This window comes from Atta cephalotes (assembly GCF_000143395.1).
Source record: "Atta cephalotes unplaced genomic scaffold scaffold00006, whole genome shotgun sequence".
Taxonomy (NCBI): Eukaryota; Metazoa; Arthropoda; class Insecta; order Hymenoptera; family Formicidae; genus Atta; species Atta cephalotes.
In genome coordinates, this window is record NW_012130070.1 from 110,413 (window position 1) to 122,868 (window position 12,456).

A 12,456-nucleotide genomic window follows, 5' to 3' on the forward strand; every position below is an offset into this window, starting at 1 on the left:
TGTCCTTGAAATAGATCATATACATTAAATCATTTATAGTTTCGAGAAAAACGGTATAGATATGATTGTAAGACATAAGCTATATATGCAGGAGATTAGCATTAATTTACGTTCAGATACGGAAGGCTTATATCATAACTATGTTAGCATTGTAAAAGATCTAAATTAAATATAACAACGGAGCAAAAAAATAAATATAATAGGCTAATGAGATTCAGCAACGATAAACGGCGCAATTATTTAGTGAACAATCAATATTCAGATATTGGATTGATATCTTCTTTATTTTGAACGTTTCGATTCTCTTTGGAGTCCTCCTCAGCAAAGACTCCAAAGAGAGTCGAAAACGATCAAAATAAAGAAGACATCAATCCAATATCTGAGTATTGATTGTTCACTAAATAATTGCGCCATTTATTATTGCTAACTCTCATTAGCCTATTATATTTATCTTTTTGTATTGTTTAAAATTCTAGAGTCCTAATATAATTATTGTTATTGTAACAACGAAGCTTATAATGTTTTTTACTTTAACTTTTGAACTTTATTACATTAACTTAGCTATTATGTTTATATGAATTTTGTATTTGTTTATAATTGTTTATTATCTTAGTTTATTATCCCCTTATATATTATTTAATTTGTTTGACCGACACGTTATATATGTTACATAAATCTGTTATATTCTTGACGCTCTAAAGTAAACATGTGATCGTAATAAGCGTTATTTAATTAATTCAAATTATCATTATTACCGAATAAAGCTTAATGTGATTTGATTCAAAGTCTCAAGATGATTCTTTTTTGTGTGTTGAGGTGAACCACTTCCCTAAAAATTATTTTTTACTATTCGAAGGAAATCAGCCAATCACAGGTACATGTTAATAGATTTTACAACATCAAATCTGCAAATGATGGGAACTCTACAAACAAAAAGAAATAATTAAAAAGTTGTAATTTATTGAAGAACACTTCAAAGAGAGTCGAAATGTTCATTTTGATTAATAAATAAAAGTAACAAGAAACATTCTTTAACTTTGTATGTCAACGACAACGCTGCACTCTTAATCACCCTTGGCATTCTCTACTTCTTGTTTGATTTTGAGAATCCGTAAGAAGATTACTTTTTATATTTAGACTTAATTTATAATTTTTTTTGGCGATTTTTGACAGTTTTATTACAAAATAAATATGGCTATCGAACAACTTTTTGAAAAATTCGTAACATTAACATATTTTACACATGTATTGTATTTAGCTTTTTATAGTGTCGAGCAGTGTAACACTGTATCACAGTTGGAACACTTTGTGTAAGACAGTGTTACACTTGTCATTTGTATAAACTTGTTGAAAAACACCTATCTATTTAGATGATTAAAGAAATCATATTAGGTGTTTGAATTAATTCTCGCTATATTTTGCTATAAAAACTCATGTTTCATTAAAAAAGTATCTGATATTTTATTGTCCATCGAAAGATACTTTTCCCACTTTCGGATAACAAATGAATTCCACGATAGAAAAATTCAGATTCTTTCAAGATGATCCAGTCATCAAGTCATTTTTTGATATCTTCGAAATAACTGAAATGCTGCTCAGAAAGACAATGCTGTATCAATCAAAAATGGTAATCTGAAGGAGCAACGGTGAATAAGGCGAATGAGATAAGACATCCCATCCAAGTATCTCCAAGATTTCCTTCACTAGTTCTGCAACATATGATCTAGCGTTGTCATGAAGAATAATTTTGTCATATCTTTCGACATATTACGAGCCGATTTTTCTTTGAGTGTTCGATTCAAATTGAATAATTGATGTCGATAACGTTCAGCATTGATTTGACTCACATCTGTCTAGCTGGCTCCTCCACTTAATCAAATCTTAATAAAAAAATTATGAAATAATTTTTTTAAATAAATGTGCTATTTATGCGTTATTCATATCAGCTAAAAATTTTGCGCTCATTCCGTTTAGGTAAAAAAAAATTTTTTGTGGGAGACTGAATAGGCAGCCAGTCAGCCCCCCACTCGTTAAAAACAATCGATTTGGAAAATCAAATACAAGATTTATGCGCTATTTTTGCGCTACTATATCCAAGTATTTTCGATTTTTGCGCTGCAACTCTTAAGTCACTTCTCTCTTGGAGCGAATAGGTATAATCGCTCCTAAGTCGTTTTAAATTGTAAAATTAAATACTCTGACAAAATAATTCTCTGATTTATGCGCTACTATTTCTAAACTATTTCTAATAGCAAAATAAATGTACAAGTTGTTATATACACCATATAAAGGACAGACAGTACAAATTTATTTTATATTTTCATCAATATATTTCAAGAAAAAAAAATTCACATAGAACAAAATTATTATCAATCCTATTTATTATATTTAATGTATCTTTGATTTTTTCCTTCCACAAAATCTTTTTACATCCTCATCTCTTCTTATGCAATTGCTTGTAATTCATAGCGCATAAATAAAAAAAAGACTTCGATTGATTAAGCATGTATTTTCATAATTTTTCATGAATTATAAATATTAACGTTCGCTCTAAGAAAGAAATGCTTTAAGTTGCAGCGCAAAAATCCAAAATGCTTGGAAATAGTAGCGCATAAATCAGAAAATTATTATGCACAGTCAGATTACTTAATTTTGCAGTTTTAAACGACTTAGGGGTGAATATGGCTTTTCGTTCCAAGAGAGAAGTGCTTTAAGAGTAGCAGCGCAAAAATTAAAAATACTTGAAAATAGTAGCGCATAAATAGCGCATAAATCCTGTATATTTGATTTTTTAAATCGATTGTTTTTAACAGGTGGGGAAGCTGACAGGCTGCCTACTCAGCCCCCCACAAAAAATTTTTTTTTTAGCTAAACGGAATGAGCACAAAATTTTTTGTTTGCGGATATGAATAGCGCATAATTAATAGCCCATTATTTCATTTTTTCATTAAGATTTGGTTAAGTGGAGGGTCAACTAGGCAAACGTTTGACTCGATTGCAGCAATTCATAGTACATTACACCGACTTGATCCTAAATAACTTTCTTTCCATGAGTATTCTGTTTTGAGTCTTGATATTAATGGTTTGCCGGGACGAACTCATGATTTCTTGCGCTTAGGATTGTCGTAACACATCCATTTTTCATCGTCAGTCACAATTCGATGCAAAAACAATTTTCGTTTTTGTCTTTGAAGCAGCAATTTACAAATGGTTAAACTTTTCGCAATGTCTCTTTTACTTAATTCATGTGGGACTTAGCTTCCTAATTACTAGATCATTCCCTTTGCTTTTAAACATTTGTTAATGGTTGACATTTAATGTTAACTCATCGACATTTAATGTTTCCGATAATTTTTTGAGCGTCTGACATGAATCTTCTTGAAGTAATGCCTCCAATTCTCCATCTTCAAACTTTTTCGGCTAATCAGGGCGCTCTTTGTCATTCACGTAAAAATCGTTGTTTTTGAATCTTCTAAATCAATCTCTGCAAATTGTTTCAGATAGAGTATGCTCCCCATAAACCTCCACTAGCAAACGATGACTTTCAGCAGCAAATTTCTTGAGATTAAAACAGAAAAGTAATACCGCAAATGTTCTTTTTTTGGTACGAAACCCGATATTTTTAATACGATAAAATTTTGTTCTTTGCATTTGATCAAATGTTACGTACTGATTATTAAAATTTATTGATATTTACTTTTATACATCAGCAATCACTTTCGGCCATGTTGAAATAGCACAAATACTGATTTCTTCCAACATCGAGAATTAATTCAAGTACCTAATAGTTCATATATTTGTGGCTTGTTTCTATATAAAATTAGTTATATAAAAAGGAAATGAATTTCATAATGCAAACATTATATTTTTACGCATTTTTCTTTGCAAATTGTATAGTTTAAGTAGTAATGAATATATTGATAATTATCATGTAATATATTTGTAATTTCCTAAATCTCTTTTATATTTTATTTATATTTTTTTCTTATTTTTTTTATAATACAGTTTTAAAAATAAAATCGACGAAATGTAACATAAATGCGACATATCTGTCTGTAAGACACATCATAAACTATTCTAATCTTTATACAGTACTGTATTATTGTATTAAATAGCCCTATCAGAATTAAAGGCATTTTTTGTATTTACAGGAAAATTTCCAAAAAAAGTAAATATCAAGTTACATATTTGCATTTTACACAATATAAAATTTGTGAATAAGAAAATATTTTATATCGAAGTGAAAATAATCTAGAAATTTTCATTCACATATATTCTTATATTTTATAGATAATGCCTGTGAAAGGAGAAAAATAGAAATATATAGCATTATTACTTAATCAATGTCAATTTTAGACCTATTTTGTTATTTTTGTTCTTTATAACTAAAAGTTAATTACAAAAATTGCAAACAGGATTATAAAAACTATTATATCATCTGATAAAAATATCTTCTAATTTGTATTTATGCTTTTAAAATTTTATTTTTAATTTTTGTTTTAGAAATATAGTCCAAAAATAAAGTGATGACGGTATTGACGACTTCCTTTTATCTTTAAGACTTAATTTTATCATATAAGATAATTTGACAAGACCATAAGTCATTCGATTCTGTGACGATTTAGACTTTTTACAAATGAATACAATTCAATGGTATAGCTATCGAAGAGCTAAATACAATCAGGATTAATATTTGAAAAGTCATGTTACCATTGCGATTCTGTGTTAGAATCAGATTATACTCACGTTTTATTTTTGACGATTTCCGTGAGCGTTTGTACGATGGAATTTTCGGTTATGGTGTCGATGTTCAGTGTTAGTCCGATACCGGCATCTAGGATTTTACGTGCGTTGAAATACTGATCTCCAAAAAAAGGAATTGCGATTACAGGCACGGCATAGTGCACTGCCTCTTGTAACGACTGCAATCCGCCCTGCATCATGTACGCTATCACCTTGGGATGTGCTACATATATAAAAGCAGCATAAGTAAAATACATAAAGTATCATAAAATGATGTTTTACGGATTATTTATTTTAGAAAATTACCGAGAAACAATGGATAGTAGTGCGAGTGGGACAGTAGTAAAAAAAGTGGAGAGAGAGAGAGAGAAAGCACGATGAGAGATGAAAGCAAAGTTCTAGTGTTGATTACGAACAATCGAGAGATGCGACGCGCGATTTCATAAAGATGTCTGCATTGTTATATTTCTTTTTTCGTTTCGCTATTTATTGCTGATTAATCGCATTTGAGCATCAACGCACTTGGAAATTCTGCTCGATGTGCATTTTTTACCGTTACGCGAATGCTAGGGAATGAGATTTTTTTTTCATTATACGTTACGCGACACACTTCTTAATCAGAATAAATTTTATCTGGAAAATTTGTACAACAGTAAAATTATTAAATACGCTGTTTTTAATATGTATTTTTACATTCATTAGAAAATTTTTTATGTAAAAATGAATATATGATTTCCTATGAATATATGATTTACAGCAAATGAATTTTCAAATAATCCAAATCTTATTTATTTTAAAATTAAGTAATCTGTTATTATAATTTCTATGAGAACATTTTTGTAGTACATTACGAATATGAATGATGAAAATAATATGACTATTAAGGATAAATATCAAGTGCAGACGCGCGCATCGGAAGATATTACATAACGAATCATAGTACATCAATAATCTTCGAAGTTTCGATATAATTGCATCATTTCTTCTAGTCATCATTCGTATTTCCAACGTAATACGTTCTTCATGCAGGCAACCGCTACCTGTCTATCAATGTGTATAAAACTTTGTGCACGCTTATGCATTGAGCCAATTGCGTTACTGCCAACAGGAGTTGTTTGTCAGAATTTCCCGCGAGAATTTCACTGCCACATGCATCATGAGTTATCGTTTCACTTCATTCCGCTATACTAGTCTGTGGCTATATTTTCCTTGGTCGCGGCAATGTTGTTGGCAATTTTGTTTTATTTCAATACTTACCCTTAAGCGACTTTTGTAAAAACGCGTTTCAACCATCCAAAGGTGAAAAAGGACCTGGTATCGACGTGTGAATCAGCCTTTCTTATATATGTTACTTTTCTCTTTGATGTAACGCGAGAGAGGAAGATAACATTGGTCGAATTCAAACATCTGGATAACGTGATCTCAATCGAAAGACAGCTTTGATGATCATTTTGAAATCATTTAGCAGGAATGCCGTTTCGATCGCTGAGATTTCGATTGAAATCTAGCCACGTGTCGTTCGATATAAAAGAAAACTCCTTTGGTCTCCTTTGTTAAGCGGAATAACATCGTGATGTAATAGCATCGATATGTATTCGCTTCGTGCATGATGATATGTAGCGCTGTTTGTCGGTCAAGTTTGGAACTTAGACTGAAACAATTTAATAAACGCGTGATGGACGCGAAAATAAAATTCTTACGATTTTTTTTTGCAAATTGCGTAATTTAAATAATGACTGTATTACTTATTAATAATATTATGTCGTTTTAAATGCTTGTAGTTTCCTAAATCAGTTTTATTTACTTATATTATTTTCTTTCTTAATTTTATCATAATATGGTTTTAAATATAAAATCGAGGTGCAGCATAAGTCAATTTTACAGACAACTGTCTGTAAAACAAATCATGAGCTAACTTAATTTGTAATGTTGTTTTATAGTATCAAATAACTTATCGGAGCTGAAGATAGTGACACATATATGGAAAAGCCCTTGAAAAATTATCGCGTTATATATTCGCACTTTACAGAACAGCATAAAGTAAATACGCATAATTCAACAAAAATGTTTTTATCAAAGAAGATTCTGGAAAATCTTATATACATTCACTTGTAGATATTTTACAGATAATTTCTACAATATAAAAGAAAAAGAATAGAAATATGAATATATATATATATATATATATATATAGAATATTCCAGAATGATCGCCAAATATTTATTTTTAATTCATTTTTAATTTTTTATTGAAGTATGGTACTTTCAATTTTATAAAGAAAAACAGCAAAAGAAGGGAAGACAAAAATTGTTGATTTTCTTCTTATAGAGTTCTATAGAGAGAAAATTCTTCTTTTTATAGAGAGAAAATTTTTTCAGAATTTTTTATTTAATTAATAAATAAATAATGAAGCTCTGTAAGTATAAAATAATATATATAGGCAAAAGAAGGGTAGAAGAGCCAATATTTTTAGTAGCAAAAAAAACTTTAATTCAAAAAAACTTTAATTCAAATTTAATAAAATTTATATAATAATAACAAAGGACAAAAACATACGTTTCGACACCGCTCGAGTCATTCTCAATATTACGATAAAGTTATTCCAACATCGCTATAAAACAAATATATATAATATTACAAAACTCATAATTCTAAAATACGTATTCTTCATTTTGCGCTGCGAATCAATAATCGGAAATCAAAGTAAAAAAGTAACTCTAGAAAGTGACCGTGAACAAAAGAAAAATTAATACTTGACACATACAATACAAATTAATAATATATAATAATATATATATAATAATTAATATATATATAATAATATATAATAATTAATAATATATAATAAAATAATGTATCTTGTCAATTATATTAATAAATGTATTGAGAGTCCATTAATAAAAAAAGAGAGAAAAAACGCAGGAAGATGATAATCCATATCGTGATAGAAAAAATTAGTTATTAGTTATTAATTGAAGCAAATTTGCAAGAGTAATGAACATCTGTCTTCCACGATGTCTGATAATGCAAAGTAGAGAAGGAAAAACACTCACTAAAAACGGAAAATGAATAAAGGGAAAAAGGAAGAAAGATATTAGGAGAGAGAAAGAGAATATATAATGTCAGAATAATTTTTGGGCAAAGGATCCGTGTCGTTTTGTCTGTTTATTCCATGTTTCTATTTCTTAATATATACCGTTTCAGTTATTAATCTTTTATTATATGAAGATTCTATATCTAATAGATTCTATTTCTAATTCTATATCTAATCCATTTTATCCTATTTAAAGTTATGATTTTCTTCCATACAGTTAGAAATCACCGATGGAGATTTTGAACTTGTATTAATATCTGAAACATGTTCGTGCAATCTATATAGTCTTTAACTGTCTTTTAGTCTGGCCAACATAATTGACATTACAATTCTCACAAGATTCTGCAAACTACATTTTGATTATATACATGTTCCAGCTTATTCTTTCCTCTTTTTGTGAAATTTTTTTAATGTGTTAGGGATGATAAAAGCCAATTTGCAATTAAACATGTTAACAATAAATGTAAATCTTTCTGATATTGTATTCACATATGGAATAGTAAAAAATTTCTCTATATTATTCTTATTATTATTATTCTTATTATTCAAGCTATAAATATTGTTGATATGAAATTTAATTCTATTATGAATAGTCAAGAAAATAAAATGTAGAGGATATCCATTATTTAAAAAAATATTAATAGCGTCAATTAAATTATCTTGTTAAAATTTCGAACACAAACGAAAAATCTTATCTACATCTCCATAAAATAAATTACACTTCTTTTGTGATAAAGTGAATGATGTGAATAGAAATCTACCGGAAAAAGTTACTTTATGATATACGACAAAAATAAAACTTCGTTGACTCTATGATCAACATGATATTCAAAAAACTCATTTTTCTATCAATGCCAACTTCCATAGTAAACTGCAGTCTAATGTGTAATGAATTAAAAATATCCAAGATATCACCAACATTTTGACGGAGCAGCCAAAATAATATCGTCCATATATCAATAATAAAATAACAATCGAACAGGCAGCATTCCAATCGCAATTTCTTCGGAATCCTGCATAACCATATCTATAACGAATGGCGACAACAATGACCTCATAAGAGTCAAATAGGGGTCCCAAATAATTGTTTATATATTCTTTTATTGAAGATAAAAACAGTGGAATTCAGGATCATCCGAAAGACAATCAAAAATTAAATTTAAAAGAATTTTTGTTTTCCTAGATATGGAATCTCATCTTCTAACACTATCAGATGCCAAATCTATAAGTATATTAATACATAAGGATATCATATAAGGAAAACCTAGAATCTGGTTCGAATTCGACATTTTTTAATTTATTAATGAGATGAAAGCTATTATAAAACTAGAAGTCTCTGGTATGGAATCGTTAATAATATTATATAAAAACAATATAAATTATATAATAAGCTATTTATAGAAATATTTATGAAATAATGATTCAATGATAATTTTGTTTATGAATCTTCGTTAAACCGTATGCTCTAGAAATAATACTGTCAATCGTACGCAACCTCCGATATGTCAAGTCATCTTTAAATCTCTTTTCCTTTCCACTTATTCTCTCTCTAAGCATGTTACGCAAATCAATAATAAGTTTTTTGTAGGATCTTTAATCATCATCTCATATGTATTACTGTCTGAAAGCATTGATTCCATCTTGGACATGTAATCTAATTTATTTTGAGCAATGATGACATTTCTCTTATCTGCTTTAGAAATTAATATTTCAGGCTGATCATTAACAAATTTTTTTGTAGACTTAATCCAATTAAATAATAATTTATTGTTAGAATCAGTTTTGGGAAACTTCATTCTGAAACTTCTCAAAAATCGAAATTGTATTTCTAACAAAGTTCCCGCTTCTTCTAACAAAGAAATTTCCCAAACTTTTCTCAAATACATCTTAAATTCTGATTGAGAATGCTCAATTAAATAAATCGCACCGCGGTATCAATTAAGAAATCTATTTTCATCCAAGTTTGTTTTCTGTTTAAAATCGAAACAGAAAAAATATAGACATTCATATTTCTTTTATTTCATGAAAATTGTTATATGGAATTATTATTATATGGAAATAAAATGGGAAATCCATTTGTACATGAAATCAATTTGTACAGGTAGGTAAATCGCACTGTGATACGAATTAGGAAATCTTTATCTCAAATTTGGATTTTCTGTTTAAAATCGGATCAGTATAGAAATTCAAATGATTCTTTTTGTATCATTAGTTAAAATAGCGGTTTTATACATATATGTATATATAGGGTGTTTCAAATGTAACGATAAATCTTTTGTACAGAGGCAAAATGGGCTAAATTTAGAAGAAAAAAAATTCCTTTACCATTTTACAATTTTCGTAATAGTTAACAAGATATTAATTATTGTTTTAGAGATGTTAATTATAAGATGTTAATTATTTTTTCATTCAAATGCATATCACATTTACTCCTACTATCACAATTATCTCTAGTTATTCTATTGTATTTTTTATTTTATATTTTTTATTTTAGAGTTAAATAATATTGTGATCGCAATATTATTTAAATGATACTTTAAATGTATTAGCATTATTTATATTTATAATTATGTACTATATATTGATTTGTTTGATTAAAGGTTATAAAAAAGTGTATGAATTAATATAAAATTAATTTAATAGACAGTATTACATAATTTATTTATGAATAATTTACACAGGTGTAACAATTCAATCGTAATCATTAATGTAATAAGGAAACACAAATATTCGTTTTGGCTTACCTTATTCTAAATTTAAACATAGGGAAACGCATTTCTGTTTAATTAAATTTATAGGATACATTTTTACATTAGAAGAAAATTCGAGTATTTGATACATTTGAAAAAAAGAGTTTGTTGGATATTTATATATATAAAGGGTCTTTTAATAAGGACGCTCGAATTTTAAATGTAAATAAAACGTTGTGTGTGAGATATCCACTCAATTTTTTTTTATTTGAAAGAATATTTTACGGCATTAAGTATGGAATATAACATCGCTCAAATGTCCGCCGCGGCTTCGCTTGGTGACACGTATTTGGGTCCAATTTTCGATGACTTTCTCGCATAAGTCTGGCTGAATTTGTTGGATGGCGTTTGTTGACTTTGAGAGCATCAATTGTTTGCGGTTTATTCGTATAGACCTGCGATTTAAGATAGCCCCAAAGGAAGAAGTCTAAAGGCGTTAAATCGCACGATTTCGGTGGCCAATTCACGTCGCTGCCGCGCGAGATAACCATGCCCTCAAATCGCTCATGCAGAATCGTGGCATGCGGTGTATGGCATGTAGCGCCATCCTGTTGGAACCACATGTTATCGGTATTCATATCATCCATTTTAGGTTACAAGAAGTTGCTTATCATCAATCTGTAGTACTCGACGGTTATAGCAACGCTTGTTTTGCTTTGTTTTGGAAGAGATACGGACCGGTGATTCCGCCAGACCAAAATCCGCATCAAACAGTGACTTTCTCGAGATGCATTTGGAGCTGTATCTCGCGTGGATTGGTATCGTCCCAAATTCGATAATTTTGCTTATTCACATATTCATTCATCTAAAAATGGGCCTCATCGCTAAAGATGATTTGTTTGGCGAAATTTGAGTTAACTTCCAATTGCTCCAGAATCCAATCAGCGAACACACGGCGTTGTCTATGGTTGTACCTTAAATTCCTGGATCAGTTGAATTTTATAGGGGTGCAGACCCGACGCAAAATTCGCCAAGTTGAAGTCGCAGAAAGGCCAAGTTCTTGTGAACGAGAAATTGATTTTTCCGTACACTCTCACGCACAGCAGCGATGTTTTCAGCAGACCTTGCGTTTCGGCGACGTACTGGTGTTGGCTGATTATTTATCGAACCGGTTGACTCGAATTTGGCCACCAAATGTCGAATAGTCGATTCGGCAGGACGGTTGTGGTGAGAATAAAAATTACGTAATACACGGAACGTGTCTCGAACGGAGCACTGATAATAAAATTTTATGATTTGCACATGTTGCTCAACACTATGACCTTCCATGGTGATTTGCCATACACTACTAAACAATTCACAACAAATTTGGCAGATGTCACCAGCAATATGGCTACTATGATCTAACAAATTTCGAGCGTCCCTATTGAAAGACCCTCTGTATACGTAAGTCATTTGATAAGGTTGGTAAATTTCCATGAAGTGGCGCTACAATCCATTTGATGACGCGACATCTCGAAAGATTCACTTCGAACTTCTTCAGGCCAAATTTCAGCCAGAAAGGACGCATAGTTTGGTAGTCATTTGAAGCGAGATTGGCGCGCAAAAAAGTGCTTTTCCATCAAGACAACGCGCCGTTCCACAAGTCGACCGTTGCAATGACAAAACTACGAATTGGGCTATGAATTGATTCCTCATCCACCCTATTCTCCGGATTTGGCCCCGTGTGACTTCTTTCTGTTCCCAAACTTAAAAACTTGGTTCGGTGGGAAGAAATTCTCGTCAAATGAAAAAGTCATTGTCGCCGTCAATGAGTATTTTACAGACTTTGAGACAGCCTACTATCCTTTAATTTACCAAACTTATCAAACGACTCATATATATATATATATATATACTAGAGTCGCGACGACGACACACGGAGGAGAG

At 30.1% G+C, this 12,456-nt stretch overlaps 1 protein-coding gene across 1 annotated transcript in view; it reads right to left on the reverse strand.

Moving 5' to 3' along the window:
- The window catches only part of LOC105626657 (UDP-glucuronosyltransferase 2C1-like), a 157,306-nt gene that overhangs the window by 35,245 nt on the left and 109,605 nt on the right, over positions 1-12,456 (reverse strand). Inside the window, exon 7 of the mRNA XM_012207951.1 lies at positions 4,747-4,966. Coding sequence (XP_012063341.1) covers positions 4,747-4,966 — 220 coding nt within the window. The remainder of the gene's footprint in view (positions 1-4,746; positions 4,967-12,456) is intronic.